General features: G+C 43.0%; 1 protein-coding gene across 2 annotated transcripts in view; it reads left to right on the forward strand.

The window, feature by feature from the left end:
- The window catches only part of lrrk1 (leucine-rich repeat kinase 1), a 252,945-nt gene that overhangs the window by 192,507 nt on the left and 33,384 nt on the right, over positions 1 to 27,054 (forward strand). For both annotated transcript variants that reach the window (XM_043677668.2, XM_087981352.1), the window contains 4 exons: positions 4,528 to 4,679; positions 7,134 to 7,251; positions 8,920 to 9,036; positions 25,138 to 25,949. In XM_043677668.2, coding sequence (XP_043533603.2) covers positions 4,528 to 4,679; positions 7,134 to 7,251; positions 8,920 to 9,036; positions 25,138 to 25,949 — 1,199 coding nt within the window. The remainder of the gene's footprint in view (positions 1 to 4,527; positions 4,680 to 7,133; positions 7,252 to 8,919; positions 9,037 to 25,137; positions 25,950 to 27,054) is intronic.

Raw genomic sequence — 27,054 nt, forward strand, 5'->3', positions numbered from 1 at the left:
TCGAACCTTGGTCCCTGGTGTTGTAAGACAGCAGTGCTTATCACTGACCCACTGTGCCAGGAGGGCAGAAGGAAGATTGGGCTAGCAACAGTCAGAGGGCACTCTGTAGTTAGGGAAACTGATCATTGCACACAGTTAAGTTAGCTGAGATATCCAGGACGATATAATTCCAGATCATTCTGTGTGCTACATACTGATGACTTTAGAAAAATTAGCTGAATGACTAATTTCAGAGATGGTGCAAGACACAAGGCCTTATACTTCTGGGAGATATAAACCTATTCTGAAGGAGATGGGACCCAAGAGGCAGAACTGGTTGCACCTCAATTGACCTGGGACCTATGCTCTGGTAGGGTGATCTGTCAAATGCTAACTTGGCAGGGATATGGGAACCAGGAGAGTACAAAATACTAAAATGTTAATGAGTTGGACCTAAGAGGGAATGCAGTAAGGTCTAAGTTGAATTTACTGAGGATGTATGTGAATGCAGGAAGTGGTAAATGAGTTGATGAGCTGCAGGTGCAAATAGCCATGTGGAAAATGATGTGGCAAGAAGAGAGACTTAGCTGAAAAAAAATATGATTGGGGATTAAATATTCCTGGATTCAAGTTGCTCAAGAAAGAGAAGAAAGAACAGGAGAGGAATGACGTAATGATTAAAGAGAATATCAGTTTGGAGAGAGCAAATCCCGAGAAACTCCCTCAAGGACAGAATCGATTTAGTTCGAGCAAACAAACTGTGGAGGCAACTTTGCATCAGCTTGTTGTATTAAATAGGTCATCAGCTCGTGGGAAAAGTATATTGGACAAATTTGCAAAGAAATTGTCAGTGCAAAAGCTATAGCAACTTTAATGAAAGACTTCAATTATCCTAATATGTTCAGCAAGATTTTCTAGTTGAGTATATTTCTGCTGTAATGAGGAAGGAAATTTTGTTGGTCCTTGAGAATGAGATGGAAAAAATAGATCCGGTTTCAATTCAAGGATTTTTGGCACACTGTGATCATTCCGTCATATGGTTTAAATTATGGAAAAGAACAAGGCACAATGTGCAGTAAGGATTAACTGGGGAAAGACCAATTTAAAGGACTGAGAACCGATCTGGCTCAGGGAAGTTAGAACAAAGATTGGTGGCAAACTGTAATTGAACAGCAGAGGAGATGGTTCAAGTACAGTCATGGTACATTCTCATGAGTCGAAGACCAGCTAACAAAGTTCTCGAGAGAAGTTACAAATCACACAACACCAGGTTACAGTCCAACAGGTTTAATTGGAAGCACACTAAGCTTTCGCTCTCCAGTCCAACACCGGCATCTCCAAATCGAGAGAAGTAGACAGTAAGATCAAGGAGGGTGTGTCTGACAGATGTCAGGTTGATTGTGCAAGTGAGAAGCAATCTAAATGTGTGAATTTCAAAGAGGAAGTGAAACAAAAAGAGCAGCAAAGGAGTCAAAAAGATTGCCAGCTAGTACATAAGGAGATCCAAAGGTCTGTTACTAGCATGTAAAGAATAAGAAGGTGACAAAAAAAGGAATAGGGCCAAGTTGGAACAAAAAAAAGGCACATATGGTGATAGGGATGGTTAATGAAGTTAATAGAGTTGATGCAATGGACCTCTAAAAGGAGCTTGATAAAGTGCAATCTAACACAGATTGAAGAAAGTACAGTTGAGGTAACACAAAAATATAGACAACAGGGGCAGGAGTAGGTCATTCAGCCCTTCGAGCCTGCACCACCATTCATTATAATCATCAGTATGATCAGTATCCCATTCCCACTTTCTCTCCATACCCCTTGATCCCTTTCGCTCCTAGGGCCATGTCCAGCTCACTCTTGAATATATCTAACGAACTGGCCCCTACAGGCTCCTGTGGGAGAGCGTTTCACTCTCTGAATGAAGAAATTCTTTGTCATCTCAGTCCTGAATGGCTTACCCTTAGTTGAGTATTGCACTGAAAGAAAGACCCGGGATATGACAGAGGACACAGGCTGGTGGAAATGGTGGCTGGGTGTCAAATAAAATTTAATGCAAAGAAATATAAAGTGATTTAATTTGGTCAGAAAAATGAATTATAGAATCCCTACAGTGTGGAAACAGGCCATTTGACCTAACAAGTCCACACAAACCCTCTGAAGAGTAACCCACCCAGACCCATTCCCCCACTCTATTAATCTACTTTTACCCCTGACTAATGCACCTACACATCCCTGAACACTGTGAGCAATATACCATGGCCAATTCACCTAACCTGCACATCTTTGGATTGTGGGAGGAAACCCACATAGACACTGGGAGGATGTGCAAACCTCACACACAGTTGCCCAAGACAGGAATCGAACCCAGGTCCCTGGCCCTGTGAGGTAGCAGTGCTAACCACTGTGCTGCCCTAAAGAAAGGGAATTTACAAGAAAAGGTAAAATTCCAAAGAGCAGAGCAAAGAGACCACAAATCACTGAAGCTGACAGAGCAATTTAAAAAAATACTTCAGATTTTTCAGAATTCTGGGCTTTATAAATAGTTTCAGAGAATGAAAGCAGAGAAATTACAGTGAGCTTTTTTAAAATGCTAGTTAAGTCGCAACCGGAGCTCAGTTTCATTACTCTTTAAGAAGAGTGTGAAGGAATTAGACAGGATTCAGAAAAGATTCACAATAGTTCTGGAGTTAAGGGACTTCAGTTGTGTTGATATATTGGAGAACCTAAGGATGTCACCATAGAAAAGTGAGGTCTGGGAGGAGATTTGATCCAGTGTCAAAATTCATGAGGGGTTTGAACAAGTAGATGGCTTTACCTGGTTAAGAGTTTCCAATTTGTTGTGATTCTGGGTGAGGAAGGAGTAACCAGCTTGCTTTCTTCATTCACTCAACCTACCCCCCTGGCAGTTGATCACAACAAGGTCAATTTAAAGCATCACTTCCTTCGTTGATACCTACCCCAGTCCCTTGGGTTGGTGATGTCATTTCCTATGGTGATGTAATTTCTTTTTCTCAGGGGGTGGTAGATGGTGTCCATAGGAAATGATGTCACCACAAGAAGTGACATCACCAACCCAAACATATAAATACAAAACAGGAAACACCAGCAGTGCTTCGTCCAGAGGCGCACCGAATATATTGCCTAGTATGGTGATGAAATGTCTGAAAATGAACCTTCCAGCTCAGCCAGCAAACCTACATCCAGAGAGCTTGTGTATGAGAGTGGATCTGTAGGTGTGTGTGTGTAGTGCAATGGGGAGACCTGTAGTGTGACATGAACCCAAGGTCCCTGTTAAAGCCATCCCCATGTGTAACTAACTTGGCGATCAGCATCTGCTCAGCCACTTTGCGTTGTTGTCTGTCCCAAAGTCCACCTTGGAGGATGGTAACCCGAAGGTCCGATGTCGAATGTCCAGGAGCGCTGAAGTGTTCTCTCACTGGGAGGGAACACTCCTTCTGTTCATTGTTTTGCGGTGTCCATTCATCCGTTGCTGTAGCCTCTACTCGGTCTCACCAGGTGCAGCAGGGGGGCACACAGGGTGGTGTTGGACAGGATTAGTGTTGGATGGCGGCCAGGGGGCAGATGGGTTGGGGCTGGGCAGGGGGCACGGTTGCTTGAGGCTGGGGGGCAGGGGGTGCAGTGTAGGATGGGGTTGGGATGGGCAGGGGAGTTGGTGTCGGACAGGGTTGGGGGTCGGGCGGGGGAATGGTGTTGGATGGTTTTGGGGGGGCCGGGTGAGGGGGTCGGTGTTGGACGGGGTTGGGAGTCTGGCAGGGGGGCATTGTAGGATGGTGTTGGGTGGGGCAGGGGGGCGGTGTTGGACAGGGTTGGGGGTCGGGCGATGGTGTGCTGTTGGACTGGGGGGCAGATGGGGAGTGCACGGGAGTGGGGGTGGGATGGGGACGGACCTCGGCGGGGACCCGCGCGCAGTGTGCTGCTGCCTAGTTTCCTGAACGGCACGTGGACTTAACAGAAACCTCCAAGCCCGAGGGGAAAGGCATTGAATCAATTAACGGAATAATCAATTATCCAAACGACATAGTGCCCGCCCATCTCGTTCGGATTATCGAGGTTCTTCTGTAAATCAGTCTTAACATTGGGGCACAGACAGCCTCGCACAGACAGCCTCACACAGGGCACCTCATACCTTCAGTGCATTATCTGGGCCAACATGACATCCATTGTTAAAGTTCACTTGAGAATGTAACTTTGAAAAAGTTCTGGGATTCACACATAAAAGAACTGAAACCAACATGCCCATTCTAAAAGATGAGAGACTTAACAAACAATCCAGGTCTTTTTCAATATATAATTTTAGTTCCATCATCCTGTAAACTTTTGCTTTACTCCACCGCACCTGATGAAGGAGCAGCGCTCCGAAAGCTAGTGCTTCCAAATAAACCAGTGGACTATAACCTGGTGTTTTGTGATTTTTAACTTTGTACATCCCAGTCCAACACTGGCATTTTCAAATTATAATTTATGATTTTACTTTGACCACCTGTGCAAAGGAAACCCTCTTAAATTGTGTTTCTCGTGTTAATTGTCTAGCGACCAGGAGCAGGTGCTGCCCTCAGACTGATGCAGGATCCCAGTTTTCCTGCCTTCATGTACATGTTGCCGTGTGGTGAGCAAAGCTCATTCTGCCCTTCTCAAGAACTCGAGCGAACTGTCATTTTCTGGGATGAAGAAGGAAACAACAGGTATGGTTCTGCCACCTCAGTGCAACTTTTCAGATAGCAGTGACTGATCTGCTTCAATAGGAGAAGGCTCAACTTTCACCTACAGGGATTTCCTCTCCTCCTGCTGCCGAATGGCTGTAGCCTAGCTCTTAATTGTCTTGGAAAGATGCAATGTTTCTCCTCGTGCTCTCTGTTTATGCTGCTTGGATACAAGATGCAAGTTTCTTGCAGCTTTTATGGATGAGGATTCTGTAGGTAAAATGAGCAATCTGACAGCATTACCTTGGGATCAAAGATCATTCAAGGAACATAGCGGAGGTAGCCAATAGCATGATTACAGCTATTCACTGTAGCCAAGAACGCAAGTCCCAAAGACTGTGTTGCTTACCCAGTACCAGGTCAGAGCTGAAGAGCATCTTTGATTGGGAGGGGCAAAAATCGTTTATCATGATCCATGTGTCCCCACCAACATAATTAGAATGAGGGAAGAGGTTCTGTTGAAAGAGCATGAACAGGTATGGGCTAAATTTTAAAAAAAAAACAATCACAAAGATTCTGGATTACTCCCTGACCTATAAGCAAATTGGCATAAGGTGAATAAGATCAGAGAGTGGAAGAAATGAGTTTCAATTCATTCAGCATTGGACAAAGAGGAAGCTGTTCTTTTGGGACAGGGATGCACTTAAATTGTGCTGGGACCTGTGTCCTGCCAAATTGGATTAGCTGGGTTTTAGATAAGACTTTAAATTAAATAATAGAAACGTAAATTCAAGTGAGAGGAAACTTAGAAAGTTAAAGGGGTAAGACAAAGCAATACAGAGGAACCTCAATTGTCTGGCATTCGATTTTCCGAATTTCAGATTATCCAGCAAGATCGCGAGGTCCCAATCCTTGGCTAAACTGTGATATCTGGCATTCGATTATCCAACAAAATACTCCCTACCCGTGTCGTTCGGATAATCGAGATTCCTCTGTAATCCACGCTAGTGATGTGGATAATGGTAACCAGAGAGTAAAACTTACATTATATATGTCTTTATTAACTATGTAGTGTACTGAATATAGAGGAAAGAATGATCAAAGAGAATGGTGTCAGCTGCCCTGGAATTAAGCTGAGTGTATAAGAAGGGTTTAGAGTGATATGGACCAAGTGCTGGCAAATGGGACTAGATTAATTTAGGATATCTGGTTGGTATGGATGAGTTGGACCAGATGAGTTGTAATTTAGGTCCATTTCTGTGCTGTACATCTCTATGACTCTATGACTATCAGTTGACAGCATGGTGTGCACTGCAGCAGAGGGAACCAGACAAGAATAAAGGTATAACTAAAAATAGGATTAGCAAAAGAAGAAAATTAAAGCCTATTTATTTGAATGCACACAGCTTTTGTAACTAGGTGGATATTTGTTAAAAAATTGTTCGTGAGATCTGAGTGTCTCTGGCTATTTATTGCCCAACCCTAAATGCTCTGAAGAAAGTGATGATGAGCTATCTTGTTTGAAACACTGCCATCCTTGGGATTTAAGAACACCTACAATGCTGTTTGGAAGGAAGTCCAGGATCTTTACCCAACAGCAGAAGGAACAGTGATTCAGGAACTGATGGCACAAACAAAAATTAATGGATATAATCTGATAACTGTTAGATGTGGTTTCAAAACAACCAAGACTGGAGGCTAAATGCTCGTGTATATTTAAAAACAAAGTACTACAGATGCTGCAGATTGTTCTCTGAAGAAGAGTCATATTGGACTCACCTTGCCGCATCTCTCCACATGACTGCCAGGCTTGCTGAGTTTCTTCGGCAATTGCTGTTTTTATTACAAATGTTTACATGTCAGAAGGATATGTGAAAAGGAAAAGAAGGGAGGGTTTTCTGTTGTTAAAGGATAAAATCAATAAAATATTGAGAAATGATGTTGGCTGATGTCCCTAGATTCCCTGATAGGTCAAAATTTCACTTGGAGCAAGCACAGCCCTCTCAGAGAATTCTACTGATTCACCACCTTTTGAGTGGAATAATTTCACCTGATCTCATCCCAAATGAATGGCCCCTTCTTGTTCTCCCTGTATTCCAGATTGCCTGAAAAAGCAGAAACAACCTTTGTTCTGGATTGGTGGTGCTGGAAGAGCACAGCAGTTCAGGCAGCATCCGAGGAGCAGTAAAATCGACGTTTCGGGCAAAAGCCCAATTTTACTGCTCCTCGGATGCTGCCTGATCTGCTGTACTCTTCCAGCACCACTGATCCAGAATCTGGTTTCCAGCATCTGCAGTCATTGTTTTTACCTAGAAACAACCTTTGTGTCTACTCTCTCAAGCCCATTCAGAATCTTGCATGTCTACATAAAATTACCTCTGATTCTTCTAATCACCAAACAACATAGACCTAAATGACACAGCCTCTTATGACAGACAATCCCAGGGACCAATATAGTAATAACTTTATCAAATTTTGTTTCTTCACTACATATAGGAATTACAGTGTGGTAAATATAGACAAAGGACTGATTGAAGTGGATCACATCAGCTGCCCTGGAATTCGGCTGAGCTGTCAGTTAAAGCTACAGAGTGCATTGTGGACAGCAACAGTGGTGAGTGACGTGTCTAGGACTCAAAGTCAGCGCCGTGTACTACAACTAAGGCACAGGCAGAAATATTCCTGCTTCCTCATACCACATAAAGTTAGATATTATAGTAACATTTGCATCTCTCCATCTGCAATGTTTTTGTTATTTCAGTTTGCTATTGGATATCTGACAGCATAAGAATTAGGAGCAGGAGCAAATGATCTGGCCATTCATGCCACTTCACCATTCAATAAGATCATGGCTGATGGCCCACCTCCCTGCCAGATTCCCTTTGAGTTCAACTTCAACAATCTCTGCCTTGAACATTTTCAGTCACTCAAGTTCCACAGTCCTCTGGAGTGAATGTATTGTAAAGATTCACTATCCTTTGAGTGAAGAAATTCTCCCTGCCGCAAGCCTAAAGCTATTAGCCCCTTAAATTCAGAATCTGTGTCCCTCCAGTTCAAGAGACTCAGCAGGAGAAACATCTCTCCGTATCTAACTGGTAAACCACCCTTAAAATCTTAGATATTTCAATAAGATCACTTGTCATTCTTCTAAACTCCAGAGTGTATTGGTCCATTCATTCAATCCCTCCTCATAGAGCACAATTCACATCCCAGGAATCAATCTAATGAATCTTCATTGTGTGGTTTAAAGGAAAGTATGTTCACTCAGAGATAAGAAGACCAAAACTGTCCACAGTATTTGCATCAAAAACGAGTAGAGTGGCATTATGACTTCCTTACAATTTTCTCGAGCCCCATTACAATGGAGGCGAACATTTTATTTACTTTCTTAATTGCTTGTCTGTGCATTTGACTTAGTGTTTTGTGCATAAGAATGCCCAAACCTTTCTAAATATAACATCTTTTGAAAATATTCTGTTTTTCTATTCTTCCTACAAAGGTGACTAACCTCAGATTTTCCTATATTGTATTACATCTTACCAACTTGCATCATCTATCTATATCCCTTTACAGATGCTTTAGTCTGAATTTCACATGCGTCGTGAAGACTTCACAAATCTTGCAAAATGGATCCAGAAATCCCAGCATTTCTAATTGATCCCATTGTTAGCAGTCGTAAAAAGGCAGCAGGCATTCCTCACACAGTAGGGAACTCAATGCTGTGTAGCTTGAGACTTTAACCCACAATGTGAGAGTTACATTCTTAGCAGTTGTAAACATATCTTGAAATGCTATTGTTCTTCAGATAAGGTCTGTAGAACTGTCAAGCTGTAATGTTATTTCCAACCTCAGCCCAGACTGCCTGAGCCAGTGAGTGTTGAAAAATATCTATTCTAGCAATTGCAGTAACTGTTGACTTAAATCTAAATGTTATCACTGTAGCATAATTACTACTTGATTGTTTTTCATAACGTATTGTTATCACATTGTGCATTATGATTTCACAGTTTGACAACTTAGAGGTTATTGAAACATTAACTTCTTTGTGGGATTATAAATGCATTTTTTTATATGTAAGGTGATTTAAATGTATTTAAATTGTGTGAGTGAGATGTTTCTTAATATACTGAAATCTCATAGATATATTAGGCAGGGCTATGAATGAAGTGCTGATTTACAGTAGTTTTTGTTGGTGTGGACTTGATAGCAGAAGGCCGTCTTCTGTAATGTCTGATTCTGCTTTTGGCCTAACTCCTATTTACTTTCTGTTTACTTCTGGTAGGATCAGAAAATTCAGGTTTACAGCCTTAAAGGAATGTGTCCCTTAAACATGCCTCTCCGAGTACTGGATGTTCCTGCTATTGTGACGTGCTTCCTGCTAGTATCACGTGGAAACCAGGTAACAGCGAGAAAACATTAGGCCCATATATCTGCCCTGATTAATCTCAGCCACAACAAATTTCTCTAATTTTTCATTTTCTAGAAACACATCGTCTGTTTAATGGTTGTTTCAATGAGCTGTCCTGAAATCCTTTGATCTGTAAATAATAGTTCAATGTTTCTTTATCTTCACTTCTTAATTGTTGACTCTATTGTTTTAAAAAATTCTATGAACCTTGAGAATTTCAGTAAAATCCCTATAAAGTATATTTTCCAAAGGGAAGCTTTGGCCCACCATGTCTGTGCTGACCATGATGCCATTCTAAGCTAATCTCATCTCCCTGCATGTGGTCAGTATCCCTCTGTTTGCTACTTGTTCATGAGTCTGTCTTAATGTCTCGTAAACACTGTTGTACCTGCTTCCACCATCTCTCGAGAAAGTGCGCTCCAGGCATTTCTCACCCTCATACATCATCTTCAAACTTATTCCTTCTAAACTTAAATCTATGTCCGATAGTATTTGACATTTCCACCCTGGGAAAAAGACTCTGACTATCTCCCTATCCATGCCTCTCATAATTTTATATACTTCTATCAGGCTGCAATGCTCGAGTGAAAGCAATCCAAGTTTGTCCAACCTCCCCTTATAAATAATACACTCCAATCCAAACAACATCCTGGTAAAACGTTTTTTGCACCTCTCTAAAGCCACCATATCCTTCCTATAATGTGCGGATCATAACTGCATTCAGTGGTCTAAATGTGGCCTGACTAAAGTCTTGTACAGCTGCAACCTGACTTGCCAACTTTGACAGGAGAAAGTAAGGACCGCAGATGCTGGAGATCGGAGTAAAAAAGTGTGGCACTGGAAAAACACAGCAGGTCAGACACCATCTGAGGAGCAGAAGAGTCGACGGTTCAAGCATAAGCTCTTCATCAGGAATGAAGGAGGGGCCCAAGGGGGCTAAGAGATAAATGGGAGGGATGGGCCTGGGGGGGGGGAAGGTAGGTGGGAATGTGATAGGTAGATGAAGGTGGAGGGTGATGGTGATAGGTTGGAGTGGATAGGTGGGAAGGCATTTGGACAGGTAGAACATTCAAGAGAGCGGTGTCGAGTTGGAGGGTTGGATCTGGAATAAGGTTGGGGGGAGATGAGGAAACTGGTGAAATCAACATTGATCCCATGTGGTTGGAGAGTCCCAAGGTGGAAGTTGAAGTGTTCTTCCTCAAGGCTTCATGTAGCTAGGATTTGTGTGCAATGGACTTGAATCCCAATTTTATTTGCAATTTACCAACTCACCATGGATTCCATGTGACTTAATCTTCTGGACAGCCTTACCATGAGGGATCTTGTCAAATGCTTTAGTAAAGTTCATCCCCAAGTAGAAAACATTCACTGCCCTACCCTCAATCATTTTCGTCACTTCCTCAAAAAGCTCAATCAGGTTTGTGACACAAGACCTACCATGCATAAAGCCATTCTCCTCCAAATGCAAATAAATCCTATCCCTAAGAATTTTCTCCAGTGATTTCTCTACCACTGATGTAAGGCTCATCTGCCTATAATTTCTTGGATTATCCCTGCTTGTGGCCTTAAACAAACAAAGAATATTGGCTATTCTCTGGTCTTCTGGGACCTTGCTTGTGGCTAAAAAGGATACAAAGATCTCAGTAAAGCCCTCAGCGCACTCCTCCCTTGCCTCATGCAGTATCTTGAGGTAGATGCCATCAGGCCTTGGGGACTTATCTACCTTAATATTTTTCAAGAATCCCTTTCTGAAAAGTAATCTTGTGCTTTCTATGATAAGTTAACTGGATTGCTGCAGAAGTAATGACTTGATCATACATTTTGGATTGTGCTGAGAAGACCCTATATCAGGATGAAGTTACTCGGAGTTCTTCAATGCCAATATCCACTTCTTCTACTTTCCCAGGATTCACAGGCAAGACTCTTCCAATTACCCCATTGTTTCAGTCTTTCTGCCCCACTAAACCTCTTTCTTCTTAATTCGACACCATTTATCCTTCCTTATCCAGTGTTTCATGACACACATCTCCAACTCTTCTGATACTCCATGTCACTTCAACAGTTTCCAGTTTCCAGGCCCTAACTGCTTCCTCTTCACTATAGCTGTCCAATGTTTCAGTCCTACTGGGTCATCCTTCCTCATCTCTTCTTCCAGTGCACCGATGACTACCTCTTCTCTTACCCTGAATTGGAAGATTTCTCTGTTTCTAATTTACACCCACCTTCACCTGGCCCATCACTACCTTTTCCATTCTTTGCTTTCTCTGTCTAAATATCTGGTGCCAGGCTGACTATACTTCCTCACATCCTTCTTCCTATAAAGAGTCCATTCCATTTTCCCTGTTTCTCAGTCTCTGTTGCATATGTTCTGATGATGCTCCCTTCCACATGAGTGTTCTGGCATTGCTTCTTTCACTTGTCAACATGGATTCCCCCAGTTGGCAGATTGGCATGGCCCTCCAAAGTGTCTGATTCATTTCATGCATCTCACCCCTTTCCCTCCCTCCCGAGAACCATGATCGGGTTACCTTTGTTTGCATATTGTTTCCTACCAACAGATATTCCATATTCAGCGGATCATCCTCTGCTATTTCCACAAGCTGTAATGTGTTATAAAGTGGAGGTTGACCTCCCCGTTGAGAAATAAAACTGAAACACCCAAAGAGGAGCACCTTGCCCTATAATCTGTAAAAAGTGTGTGAAAAGTGGGGTAACCTGCTTTCAACAACTACTTCACTGGACAGGGAATTCTATAAATTTACAGCCCTTTGGGTGAAGAAGTTTCTTCTCAATTCAGTCCTACATCTGCTGCCCCTAATTTTGAGGCTGTGCCCTCTTGTCCCTCTTGTCCTAGCTTCACATTCTCTCTACTTCAATCTTCTCTATACCCTTCATACTTTTATATGTTTCTATAAGATCCTCCCTCATTCTTCTAAATTCCAGTGAATATAATCCCAGTCTCTCCTCATAAGCCAACCCACTCAACCTCGGAATCAACCGAGTGAACCTCCTCTGCAGCCCCTCAAGTGCCAGTAAGGAGACCAAAATTACACACAGTACTCCAGGTGTGGCCTCACCAGCACCCTATACAGCTACAACATAACCTCCCTGCTTTAAAACTCGATCCTTTAGCAATGAAGGTCAAAATTCCATTTGCCTTCCTAATTACCTGTTGTGCCTGCAGACCAACCTTCTGTGATTCATGTACAAGGACACCCAGGTCCCTCTGCATAGCAGCATGCTGCAACTTTTTACCATTCAAGTAATAATCGTTTTTACTGTTACTCCTACCAAAGAGGATGACTTGACATTTATTAACATTGTATTCCATCTGCCAGACTTTTGCCCACTCACTTAAAGTATCTACATTCCTCTGCAAAGTTTCCCAGTCCTCTGCACACTTTGCTCTGCCACTCATCTTAGTGTCACCCGCAAACCTGGACATGCTACATGTGGACCCCAAGTCCAGGTCACCTATGTAAATTGTGAATAATTTTGGGCCTGACACTGATCCCTAAGGCACACCACTAGACATTGGTTACCACCCAGAATAGCATTTATTTATCCCCACTCTTTGCTTCACATTAGTCAACCAATCGTCTATCCATGCTAATACTTTATACGTAACACCATGTATCTTTATCTTCCCCATTCAGAAAGTTAGGAGGTATGGGATACAGGGAAATTTGGCTGTCTGGATACAGAATTGGCTGGCCGAAAGAAGACAGCGAGTGGTAGTGGATGGAAAGTATTCCACCTGGAGGTCGGTGACCAGTGGTGACCCACAGGGATCTGTTCTTGGACCTCTGCTCTTTGTAGGTTTTATAAATGAATTAGATGAAGAAGTGAAAGGGTGGGTTAGTAAGTTTGCCGATGACACAAAGGTCGGTGGTGTTGTAGATAGTGTCAAGTGGCTTTGCAGGCTACAACAAGACATTAACAAGATGCAGAGCTGGGCTGCGAAGTGACAAATGGAGTTCAACTTGGATAAATGCAAATTGATTTATTTTGGAAGGAGGAATTTGAATGCTGAATACAAGGTTAAAGACAGGATTCTTGGCAGCGTGGAGGAACAGCAGTATCGTGTGGTCCGTGTACGTAGATCCCTCAAAGTTGCCACTCAAGTTGATAGGGTTGTTAAAAGGCATTTGGTGTTTTGGCTTTCATTAACGGGGGATTGAGTTTAAGAGCCGCGAGGTTTTGTTGCAGCTCTATAAAACCCTGATTAGACCATACTTGTGTCCATTCTGGTCTCCTCATTATAGGAAGGACGTAGATTCTTTACACAGGGAGTGGTGGGTCCAACATCGGTGATAGTAGATTCTCAGACATTAGGGACATTTAAGTGACTGCTGGACAAGCACATGGATGGCAGTAAATTGAGGGGTGTGTAGGTTAGGTTGATCTCAGATTAAGATAAATGCTTGGCACAACATCGTGGGCCAAAGGGCCTGTACTCTGCTGTACTGTTCTATGTTCTATGTTATGCAGCAGCCTCTTATGCTGCACCTTGTCAAAGGCTTTTTGGAAATCTAGGTATACCACATCCACTGGGTCCCCGTTGTCCACCTTGCTCCTAATGTCTTCATAGAATTCCAAAAGAGTAGTTAAGCATCACCTTCTCATCATGAACCATGCAGCATCTGCCCAATGGGACAATTTCTATCTTGTCTTGCTGTTTCTTCCTTGATAATAGACTCAAACATTTTCCCCACTACAGAGGTTAAGCTAACCAGTCTATAATTCCCCATCTTTTGTCTACTTCCTTTTTTAAACAGTGGAGTCACATTTGCTGTTTTCCAATCTGTTGGAACTGCTGGCACAGTGGTTAGCACTGCTGCCTCACAGCACCAAAGACCCGGGTTCAATTCCCGCCTCAGGCGACTCTCTCCAGAGACCCGGGTTCAATTCCCGCCTCAGTCGACTCTCTCCAGAGACCCCGGTTCAATTCCCTATCAGGAGACACTCTGTGTGGAGTTTGCACCTTCTCCCCGTGTCTGCGTGGGTTTCCTCCGGGTGCTCCGGTTTCCTCCCACAATCCAAAAATGTGCAGGTTAGGTGAATTGGCGAGGCTAAATTGCCCGTAGTGTTAGGTGAAAGGGTAAATGTAGGGGAATGGGTCTGGGTGGTTTGCGCTTCGGCGGGTTGGTGTGGACTTGTTGGGCTGAAGGGCCTGTTTCCACACTGTAAGTAATCTAATCTAATAATTAGTTGCTCCAGAGTCCAGTGAATTTTGGAAAATTACCATATGTGCACTTGCTATTTCTCCCGCCAATTCTTTGAGTACCCTGAGATGTATTCCATCAGGGCCAGGAGACTTGTCTATTCTTAACTCCATTTACTTGCCCAGCACTACCTCTTCTGTAATAATTGTTTTCATGTCTTCGCTGACCTCCGTCTCTTTGTCAATTACTGGCATATTATTAGTGTCTTCCAAGGGGAAGACTGATACAAAATACCTATTCAATGCCTTGACCATTTCATCATATCCCATAACTAAATGCTCCTTCTCATCCTGTAAAGGACCAATGTTTACTTTAGTCACTCTTGTCTCATGTTCTATCTTACACTCATATAACAAAAAATGATGGGTGGCATGGGTCTGGGTGGGATGTTCTTTGGAAGTTCAGTGAAACTCGATCGGATGAATGGTCTCTTTTTTCACTGTAGGGATTCTATGAATCATTCACTCTGTTTCTCTGCAGATGCTGCTTGACCTGCTGAGTGTTTTTCATTTTGTTTTGTTCTTATTACAGCCAAGCTTAACCTCTGTTGTTTTGTGGCTGTAGCGGCCAATCTGGGGACAGAACATGCCACAAACAATCAGCTAACCAGATATTGATTATTGTCAAAGTTCTCCTACCCAAAAAGAAACTGCCTTGAATGAAAGTTTGGAGGAGGATGTGGGGGTTAATTCACAGGAGGAAATGTCACCTGACTGTTTGAAGCCTAGCATATGGCCTGGCTGTCTTTCCAGCCCCTCAACTTCTCTATTTCATGGGGCCGTCTGCATGGTCTGCCCTGTTGAAGCCCTTGAGTGGCCAACTAATGTCTGCTTAAACACCTCATTCTGCTCCCGCAGCTGTTTTACCTTTGACTGGGTAGCCCCATGTTAGGTGAGAATCCAGCAGCCTTCACTGTGAAGATTAATTGCAGACGAGAGGAGAAGTGAAATATCCTTTGTGGGATTTTGGGTGCAACAAACACAGACCCCTCAAGGTAATGCCCCCACTCCCCCATTTTACCCTACCCCCTATTCCTACAAATCTTCTCAAAACTCACTACTAAAATCATATCGCTGAACCCCCTGCACCAGGGCCTGCCAGGTAGCAGGCTGATACTTAGATTTACTTGAAACTAGCATCCCTGACCTCCAGGTTTTGACCATGCAGTGGCTGTTGCTTGAACTTTGTGCAGCTGGGATTATCTGACAGCTTTCTAAGACCGGGCTTCCTCTAAGTGATGTGGGCAGAGTCTTAGTCTGTTAGCAACCTATGAAGAATAATTAGCTCTAGTTCAGGCAGAATCAGCAGGGACTTATCTCCAATCGATTCTTTGGATGGTATGTAGAAGATCACATCATAGGATAAAACCTGCAATCGTCCACATTCAACTGGTTGGATTGCATTTTGCAGACTGTGTCCAAATACTTAAGAGATGGAGTAGGAAAAGGGAACTTGAGGGAGAGGCACAATAAATCTGAGATGGCAGAGAGCAGAACCAGGAATTCCAAGAGTTACTTTTAATTTTCTTTCTTATTTAAATTATGTATCTATTGTACATTAAAACTTTCATCAACTGTAACATTTCCATTAAAAAGATAAATCTAAGTGGAAAAACCAGTTAAAAGTGTCAACATTTACTTAAGGTATCGGTTATACCTGTGGAAGGCACATTGATATGAGTTTACAGTTTTTAGACCATAAGACATAGGAGCATAAATCAAGCCATTCGGCCCATCGAATCTGCTTTGCCATTCAATCATGACTCTTACGTTTCTCAACCCCATTCTCTTGCCTTCTCCCGGTAACCTTAGATCCCCTTAACAATCAAGAACTTATCTATCTCTATTGGAAATATACTCAATGATGTGGCCTCCACAGCTTTCCGTGGCAATGAATTCCATAGATTCACCACTCTCTGGCTGAAGAAGTTTCTCCTCATCTCCATTCTAAAGGGTCTTCCCTTTACTCCAAGACTGTGCCCTTGGGTCTAGTCTCTCCTGCTAATAGAAACATCTTCCCACAATCCACTCTATCCAGGCCTTGCACTGTTCTGTAAGTGTTAATTAGATCTCCCCTCATCCCTCTGCACTCCATCGAGTGTAGACCCAGAGTCCTCAAACATTCTTCATTTGTTAAACCTTTCATTCCTGGAATCATTCTTGTGAACCTCCTCTGGGGTTGCTCCAGAGCCAGTACACCCTTTGTGAGATACAGGACCCAGAATTGCTCTCAAGATTCTAAATGTGGTCTGACTGCAGCCTTAAAGTCTCAGAATACATCCTTGCTTTTATATACTAGTCCTCTCAAAATAAATGCCACTGTTGAATTTGCCTTTCTAACTACCAACTCAACCTGCAAGCTAACCTTGAGAGATTCCTGGACTAGGACTCTCAAGTACTTTTGCACATCAGATTTCTGAATTTTCTCCCCATTTAGAAAATAATCCATGCCTCTATTCTTCCTACTAAGGTTCATGATATCACACTTGCCCCACATATTTCATCTGCCACTTCTTTGCACACTGTCCTAACCTGTCTACCTTCTGCAGCCTCCCCACCTTCTCAATACAACCTATCCCTCCACCTATCTTTGTATCATCTGTAAACTTAGCCAAAATGCCCATGGTTCCATCGAGATGATTAATGTTGAAAGTGAAAAGTTGTGGTCGCAACAGTGACCCTTGTGAAACACCGCTAGTCACCAGCCGCCATCCTGAAAAGGAACTTTCTAGCCCCACTCTCTGCCTACTACCAGGCAGCCAATGCTAGTACCTTGCCTCTAACACCATGGGCTCTTAGTCAACAGCAACTTGTGTAGCATCTTGTCAAAGGATTTCTGAAAGTCCAGGTAGATAACACATTGGCTTTCATTTGTCTAACCTGTTTAGAACATAGGACATAGAACAATACAGCACAGAACAGCCCCTTCGGCCCACGATGTTGTGCCGAACATTTGTCCCAGCTTAAGCACCCATCCATGTACCTATCCAATTGCCGCTTAAAGGTCACCAAAGATTCTGACTCAACCACTCCCACAGGCAGCGCATTCCATATCCGCACCACTCTCTGGGTAAAGAACCCACCCCTGACATCTCCCCTAAAAGGTTTATAGAGGTTTGTTACCACCTCAAAGTATTAGGTGAAATTTGTCAGGCATGACCTCCCTTTATGAAACCATGCTGATTTGGCCCTATTTTACTATGTACTTCCAAGTATTCAGAAATTTCATCTTTCACAATGTATTCCAGAATCTTATCAACAGCTGAGGTCAAGCTGATCAGCCTGTAATTTTCTGTCTTTTGCCTTACTCCCTTCTCAAACAGAGGGGTTGTATTTGCGATTTTCCCAGTCCTCTGGGACCCTCTCTGACTGCAGTGATTCCTGCAAGATCACCACTAAAGCCTCCATTATCTCTTCAGCCTCCATTATCTGGTCCAGGAGATTTATCCAACTTCAGCCCTTTCAGTTTTTCTAGCACCTTCTGCCAACCCTCTAGTCCTCGATTCCCCGTGTCCACCAGTGGTCATGGCCACTGTACTCACCTCTGTCGTTGACTCTCTTAAATTTGTGGGATTTACTCATGTCTTCCACACTGAAAACTGACATAAAGTACTTGTTCAGTTCCTCCACCATTTCTTTCTTCCTCTTTACTGTTTCTCCAGCATCATTTTCCAGTGGCCCAATGTCCACATTTGCATCTCTTTTGCCCTTCATATATAGAGTCATAGAGATGTACAGCATGGAAACTGACCCTTCGGTCCAACCTGTCCACGCCGACCAGATATCCCAACTCAATCTAGTCCCACCTGCCAGCACCCAGCCCATATCCCTCCAAACCCTTCCTATTCATATACCCATCCAAATGCCTCTTAAATGTTGCAATTGTACCATCCTCCGCCACATCCTCTGGCAGCTCATTCCATACACATACCACCCTCTGCGTGAAAACGTTGCCCCTAGGTCTCTTTTATATCTTTCCCCTCTCATCCTAAACCCTCTAGTTCTGGACTCCCCGACCCCAGGGAAAAGACTTTGCCTATTTATCCTATCCATGCCCCTCATAATTTTGTAAACCTCTATAAGGTCACCCCTCAGCCTCTGATGCTCCAGGGAAAACAGTCCCAGCCTGTTCAGCCTCTCCCTGTAGCTCAGATCCTCCAACCCTGGCAACATCCTTGTAAATCTTTTCTGAACCCTTTCAAGTTTCACAACATCTTTCCGATAGGAAGGAGACCAGAATTGCACACAATATTCCAACAGTGGCCTGACCTCAAAAGAAACCCTTGCAATCTTATAGAGTCCTACAGCATGGTGACAGGCCCTTTGGCCTAAACTGGTCCGTGCCAACCAAAATTTCCATCCACGCTAACCCCATTTCCCTGCCTTTGGCCCGTATTCTTCTAAACCTTTACTATCCATGTATTTGTCCAAACGCCTTTTAAATGTTGTTAATGTACCTTCCTCTGTGAGCTCATTCCATATATGTACCACCCTCTGCGTTAAAAAAAAAATTGCCCCTCGGGTTCCCTTTTGTTCTTTCCCCTTTAACTGGTACCCTCTAATCCTCAATTCCCAACCCTGGGAAAAAGACTGAGTGCATTCACCCTATCCATGCATCTCATGATCTTATACACTTCTATAAGATCCCCCTCACTCTCCTACGCTTGAAAACAAATTGTCCTAGCTTGTCCAACCTCTCCCTATAACTCCCTTGAGTGCTGGCAACATCCTTGTAAATTTCTTCTGCATTCTTTCCACTTTAATAACATCCTTCCTATAACAAGGTGACCAGAACAGAACACAGTACTCCACGTGTGGCCTCACCAACATTCTGTACAATTATAACATAACTTCTGAACTTCTATACTCAATGCCCTGACTGATGAAGGCCACTATGCCAAAAACCACCTTCACTGCCTACATGTGACTCCACTCTTCCTTCATATCACGAGCTAGCTCACCCTCATATTCAATCTTCTCCCTCCTTATTTCTTTTTTAGTTGTCCTCTGTTGGTCTTTGTATACTTTCTAATCCCCTGGCTTCCCACTGTCCTTCATTGCATTATATGCTTGCTTATTTGCTTTTATGCTGGCCCTGATGTCCCTTGTCAGCCATGGTTGCCTCATCCTCCCTTTAGTATGCTTCCTTTTCTAAGCGATGAAATTTTGTGGTGTACCCCCAGAAACCCCTGCCATTGCTGTTGTACTGTCTTTCTTGCTAGGTTCCTCTCTGAGTCAATTCTCCCCAGCTCTTTCCCATTCCTCTGTAGTTGCCTTTATTCAACTATAATACAATTACATCTGATTCCAGCTTCTCCCACTCAAATTGCAGAGTAAATTCTGTCATATTAAAGAAGGATAGCCAGTTGATAGGGCAAAGTTGCAGTCAGTGTGATGGGTTGAAGTGTGTCTATTGTAATGCAAGAAGTGTCAGGAATAAAAGTGATGAAGTCAGAGCATGGAACTACAATGTTGTGGCCATAACAGAGACTTGGATATTACAGGGGCAGGAAGGGTAGTTGGATGTTCCGGGGTTTCGGTGTTTCAAAAGAAATAAAGACAGAGGTAAAAGAGGTGGGAAAATGCCATTTGTACTCAGGGATTGTATAACAGCTGCAAAAAGGGAAGTTGTCGAGGAGGGTTTGTCTACTGAGTCACTATGGGTGGAATTCAGAAACAGGAAAGGAGCAGTCACTTTATTGGAAGTTTTCTATAGACCCCCCAATAGCAACAGAGAAGCAGATTGGGAGGCAGATTTTGAAAAGGTGCAGAAATAACATGGTTGTCATGGGTGACTTCAACTTCCTTAATATTGTTTGGAATCTCCTGAGTACAAATAGTTTAGATGGAGCAGATTTTGACCGATATGTCCAGGAAGGATTCCTGACTCAATATGTACGTAGGCCGACTAGAGGGCAGGCTATATTGGATTTGGTGCTTGGCAACGAACCAGGTCAGGTGTCAGATCTCTCAGCGGGAGAACATTTCAGCAATAGTGATCACAACTCCGTCTTCTACTATAGTCGTGGAGTGGGATAGGGGCAGACAGTATGGGAAAATGTTTATTTGGGGCAGAGGGAATTACAATGCTATTAGGCAGGAACTGTGGAGCATAAATTGGGAACAGATATTCTCAGGGAAATGCAAGCTAGAAATGCTGATAGTGCTGCATAGGTTTGTCCCACTGAGGCAAGGAAGGGATGGTAAGGTGAAGGTACCTTGGATGAAGAAAGATGTGGAATATCTAGTCAAGAAGAAGAAGGAAGCAAGGATCAGACAGGGTGACAAGGTAGCCAGGAAGGAAGTGAAGAATGACTTAGAGCTAGAAGGGGGCGTGAAAAAGCTTTGGTGGACAGGATTAAGGAAAACCCCAAAGTCTTCTACACTTATGAGGGACAAGAGGATAGCCAGAGTGAGGGTAGGGCCAATCAGGGATAGTGGAGGGAACTTGTGCCTGGAGTCAGAGGAGGTAGGGGAGGTCTTCAATGAATTTTTTGCTTCAGTATTCACTAGTGAGAGGGACCTTATCATTTCTAAGGACAGCATGAAACAGGCTGATATGCTTGAACAGGTTGATGTTAAGAAGGAGGATGTGCTGGAAACTTTGAAAAACATGAGAATAGATAAGTGCCCTGGGCCAGACATGATATACCTAAGATTACTACGGGAAGCAAGAGAACAGATTGCTGTGCCTTTGGTGATGATCTTTACATTCTCACTGTCCACTGGAGTAGTACCAGATGATTAAGAGGGTGGTAAATGTTATTTTCTTGTTCAAGAAAGGGAATAGGGATAACCCTGGGAATTACAGACCAGTCAGTCTTGCTTCAGTGGTGGACAAATTATTGGAAAGGATTCAAAGAGACAGGATTTATGATTATTTGGAAAAGCATAGCTTGATTAGAGATAGTTATCATGGCTTTGTGAAGGGCGGGTCATGCCGCACAAGTCTTATTGAATTCTTTGAGGATGTAACAAAACACATTGATGAAGGAAAGCAGTGGATGTGTGTATATGGATTTTAGCAAGGTTTTTGAAATGTTCCCCATGGTCAGCTCATTCAGAAAGTAAGGAGGCATGAGATACAGGGAATGTTGGCTGTCTGGATACAGAATTGGCTGGCTCATAGAAACAGAGGATGGTAGTAGAAAGTATTCAGCCTGGAGCTCAGTGACCAGTGGTATTCTGCAGGGATCTGTTCTGGGACCTCTGCTCTTTGTGATTTTTTAAAATGATTTGCATGAGGCAGTGGAGGGGTGGGCTAGTACATTTGCTGATGACATGAAGGTTGCTGGAGTTGTGGGTAGTGTGGGAGGGCTGTTGTAAGTTGCAACGGGACACTGACAGGATGTAGAACTGGGCTGAGATGTAGCAGATAGAGTTTAACTTGGAAAAGAGTGAAGTGATTCATTTTGGAAGGTCAAATTTGAATGCAGATTACAGAGTTAAAGGCAGGATTCTTGGCAATGTGGAGGAACAGGGGGATCTTGGGGTTCACATTCATAGATCCCTCAAAGTTGCCACCCAAGTTGATAGGGTTATTAAGAAGGCATATGATGTCTTGGCTTTTATTGGCACGGGGATTGAGTTTAAGAGCCGTGAGGTTATGTTGCAGCTGTATAGAGCCCTGGTTAGACCACACATGGAATGTTGTGTTCAGTTCTGGTTGCCTCATTAAAGGAAGAATGTGGAAGCTTTAAGGAGGGCGCAGAGGAGATTTACCAGGATGCTGCCTGGACTGGAGGACAAGTCGAATGAAGAAAGATTGAGGGAGCTAGGGCTTTTCTCATTGGAGCGAGGAAAAATGAGAGGTCACTTGATAGAAGTGTTCAAGATGATAAGAGGCATAGATAGAGTGGATGGCCAGAGGCAGAAATGGCTTTCATGAGGGGGCATAATTTTTAGGTGATTGGAGGGAGGTTTAGGGGAGATGTCAGAGATAGGTTCTTTATACAGAAAGTGATGATTGCGTGGAATGTACTGCCAGTGGTGGGAGTAGAGTAAGATACATTAGGGACATTTAAGCATCTCTTGGATAGGTACGTGGATGATAGTAAAATGAAAAGTCTGTGGGTTAGTTTGATCTTAGAGTAAGATAAAAGGTCGGCACAACAACGAGGGCTGAAGGGCCTGCATTGTGCTGTACTATTCTATGTTCTGTATTATGGTCAGTGCCTCCTAAGGGTTCCTTCACCTTCAACTCCCATATCAAGTTTGCCTCAATGCACATTACCAAATCCAGGATTGCCTGTTCCCCAGTGGGCTCCACCCCAAGCTGCTCCAAAAAGCCATCTTGTAGACATTCCATTACCAGCCTGGTTTTTTTCAGTTCACCTGCATCTTGAAATCCCTATGAACACTGTAACCTTTCGTGCATGCCTTTTCTGTCTCCTGGTCTATCTTGTGCCCCATATCTTGACTACTGTTTGGATGCCTGTACATAATTCCCATTGCAATTCCTCAATTAAACCCACAAACCCACAAATTGTACATTATCTGGCCCTATGTCATTTGCTATCGATTTTATTTAATTTCTTACTAACAAGGCAGCTGCAACCCTCTGCTCTACTGCCTGTCCTTTCAATGCGATGTGTATCCTTAGATAATTGGTTCCCAGTCCAAATCCCCTTGCAGCCACATCTGCATGATCCCTACCATACCATAGCTGTCAACTTCAACCTGTGCCATAAACTCATTCACCTTCTATCTGAATGCATGCAGCATACAAAATAACAACTTCAGTCCTGTATTTACCATCCCTTTTCTCATTGTCATCCCTTGATCCGATGTGCTCAAAGTTAGATTCCTAACCATTTTCAAACACTCTGTCCTATTTTGTGATCTGGAGACTTTAATAATCCCTCCTGAGTTCTTCTTTCTTTTCATTTTTCATACTTTTTCATGCAGTTGAATCCACCCCCACAGATGTAACCTCCTGCTTTGTTTCCTATTTGCCATTTTACTTCTTGGAATTTTACCCTTCCCTTGCACCCCTACCCCTTTAAAATTTTCTAGTTTAAAGTCCTGTTGACCACCCTATTTACCCTTCTCACTAGAACATTGGTTCCAATTAGGTTCAGGTGTGGACCATCCGAACAATACAGATCCTTCCTGTTACAATGCTAACACTAGTGCCGCATGAAATGGAATCCTTTTTTTCCACACAACTCCTTTAGCCATGTGTTTAATTCCCTTATTCTCACGCCCCTGTGCCAAATTGCACATGGCTCGGGTAGTAATTCAGAGTTTATCACCCTTGAGGACCTGCTCTTTAATTTAGTTCCTCATTCCCGATAATTCCCAAACCGGTCCTCTTTCCCCATCTTGCCTATGTATTTTGTCCCGAAGCGGATCATAACAACTGGATCTTCCCCCTCCCTCTCCAATATCCTTCCAAATCTGTCGGAGATTACATTAGATTAGATTAGAATCCCTACAGTGTGGAAATAGGCCCTTTGGCCCAACAAGTCCACACCAACCCTCTGAAGAACAATCCATCCAGATGTCCCTCATCCTGGCTCCAAGCAAGCAAATTATCATGCGGAACTCTCGATCCTGCTTACACAGGATGCTATCTATTCCCCTAATTATAGAATCCCCTTATTATATGAGCTATCATTCCTGTTGGTCACTAGTTAGCAGCACGAGAATGTGAGAATTCTAATCAAAGTTCACATTTCCCATACAACTATCGAAAAAGGTGAAGAGTTTCATTCCTTTAATGCCCCCAGCACTGTCTCCAATGTGGCTCTTCAGGCCCAGCAGACTTTACAATCCTATCCTGTACCTAACAGCCTTTCAGATGTACTTCCATTTATATCAAGAGTGTCAACCTTCAGAACAACAGTTAATCTTTACTGATACCCCAGGTCATCAATGTCCCAAGTGGGCATTCTTTAAAGAAAGTACGTGCACCTTCTATGGAATTACCTGCAGCTTCAGGAGGTTGTCAGACCCTCCATATAGAAACAATATTAATGGACAGAAACATTATTTTTGTAGATGTTTTTCTGGTAGCTTGAACACCAGCCGAATTTCAGAGCTCATGTCCGTAATTAGGCCAAACGTGAACTTTGAAATGTGTTACTCTCCTAATCTTTCTGTGATTCAACTCCCAAAGTATCTATGGTGTGGAAATGTCCTCTCTCTATTCCCTCACCCTTGCCAACAACTTTAACACAGGTTTCCATGCTCAGGAATTTGGGCAGCATCATCATGATTTCCTGTACATTCACTTTAAGGACAGAAGTCAAAAGATGGTGTGGTGTTGGACAATGGAATTACCAATTTGTAATTGTGGCTATGCAACAGTATGATGGAGTGGCAAACACAATATTCAGTGAAATATTCCCTTTTGCAGAACATGGAACAATGTATTGCTTAATTTTAAACAATAAATGGCATGTTGATAGCATCATGTTTAAAGCATTATTCAAAAGACCCCAATGATCTATGTTCCAGTGACTAAAACAGAACTTACTAATGCAACTCAGCAGGTCTGGCAAGTTCTGTGAAGTGAAAGCAGAGTTAACGTTTTGAGTCCAATAACTCCTCTTCAAAACTGTTCCAGTGAAAGGTTGAATTGAGTGACATTGCGTCATGGGTTTATCCAAATACAATCTGGTATTCTGAACATTGCAGGCAATGGATGACAAGTCTCATGACATGAGTGCCAGGGAATTGGATGTGGAAACCAGCAGCTTTATTCCTAGTTTAAGTCATAGGGAATGTCACTAACAGATGGGCTTATCACACACCTGACCTGCCAAATGGTGTCCCCACATCTAGAATTGAAATATGTTAGAATAAAGTTAATATGACAAAAATTCTTCAAACCTTGAATGTGTGTTTTGATCTCTTTTTCACAGAAATCTCCAGTAATGCTTGCTGGCATGGCCGATGGAATGGTCGCAGTTTACTCTCTGGTTAATGAGATTCCTGAGGGTTGGTGCTCCTACCTGTGCTCACGCTCAGCAAACAAGTTTCAGTTTAAAATCTCCGATAATGACCTTCGACAGAATGCATATCGAGTTACTGATATGGTAACAGTGAACAGTGGATCAGAAGTGTGGTACAGCAACGGTGCTGGGATCCTTGTCATAGACACACTTGTTACAGAAATAACTCGGAGATTAGAACCTTACCAAGCTCCCTCTCAAGTCATATCAATGACTTGCAATGTGGGATGTAATGGGGAAGAGGCCGTTTGGTGTCTGGATGACAGGACAAGTACCTTAATTATGTATCGGTCATATCAGGTCTGTGCCCATTACACATGCAGTGACTGTAATCCATTAAGAGACATGTTCCCCATCCAGCAGCCTGCTAGTTTTACAACAACCACAGCCATTACTACCACAGATATGACTGATTCCAACTCCACAGATGTCAGCATCATTTTCAATGATGAGGTTGGAACGCAAGTTATAAGACATTCCGACTCCATGACCGATTACTGTTCTCTATCGTCCGAATCTTGCTCCTCTAACAGGAACACTGGAACATCATTTAGTGCCCTGAGTTCCCCAACCAGTCCCACAAGTATTCCTCATTCTACTGACTTTGTTGAGTCATGCTCATTGCGTGACAGGTCTGGAAGCATCTCCCCGCCAGTGGATGATAGCGAACAGCTACAAGCTGTAAAAATCCTAGCAGTTAAGGACACCCTGTGGATACCGAGGTAGGTCACTTATAAGATCCACTCAATTAGAAAAACATGTGTTCACAATCTCAGTGCAGGAGGTTGGATGTCACAAAGCAAAATTAAAAATGCAGTTTTCTTCATTTATAATCTAGTAATCTTGTTAGTTTCTAGATGCTTAATGATATTAATAATTTAGGCTAGTTTCGTTTATAGATTATACAGTGAATGAATTGAGTATTAATGCAATCAACAATAATTGATAGCTACTTTGATTTATGATAATTCAACTAATTTGTCAAATTGATATAAATGGAAATATTGGTTTTGCTGATATGTAATTCCCCTTATGCAAACTCCTAGTGTGGGGGGCAGATGTAGATTGCAACAGGACACTGACAGGAAGCAGAACCGGACTGATAAGTGGCAGATAGATTTCAACCTGGAAAAGTGTGAATTGATTCTTGCCAGTGTGGAGGAACAGAGGGATCTAGGTGTCCATGTCCATAGATCCCTCAAAGTTGCCACCCAATTTGATAGGGTTGTTAAGAAGGCTTTCATTAGCAGGGGATTGGGTTTAAGTGGTATGAGGCTATGCTGCAGCTCTACACAGCACTGGTTAGATCACACATGGAATATTGTGTTCAGTTCTGGTTGCCTCGTTATAGGAAGAATGTGGAGGCTTTAGAGAGGGTGCAGAGGAGATTTACCAGGATGCTGCTTGGACTGGGGAGGACAAGTTATATGAAGAAAGATTGAAGAAGCCAAGGCTTTTCTCATTGGAGCGAAGACAAATGAGAGGTGACTTGATAGAGGTGTACAAGATGATAAGAGGCATAGATAGAGTGGATGGCCAGAGATGTTTTTCCCAGGGCAGCAATGGCTTTCATGAGGGGGCATAATTTTTAGATGATTGGAGGAAAACAGCCTCAAGTCCCTCAGCTTTTCTTCAGAAGACCTTCCCTCCATACCAGGCAACATCTTAGTAAATCTTCGCTGAACCTTTCCGAAGCTTCCACATCCTCCTGATAATGGGGTGACCAGAACTATATGCAGTACTCCAGATGTGGCAACACCATAGTTTGTGCAGCTGTAGCATGACCTCGTGGCTCCGAAACTCAATCCCACCACCAATAAAAACTAA

The sequence above is a fragment of the Chiloscyllium plagiosum genome, unplaced genomic scaffold (genome assembly GCF_037043375.1).
Source record: "Chiloscyllium plagiosum isolate Xiang-an unplaced genomic scaffold, Cpla_swu_hap1 HiC_scaffold_39, whole genome shotgun sequence".
Classification (NCBI taxonomy): domain Eukaryota; kingdom Metazoa; phylum Chordata; class Chondrichthyes; order Orectolobiformes; family Hemiscylliidae; genus Chiloscyllium; species Chiloscyllium plagiosum.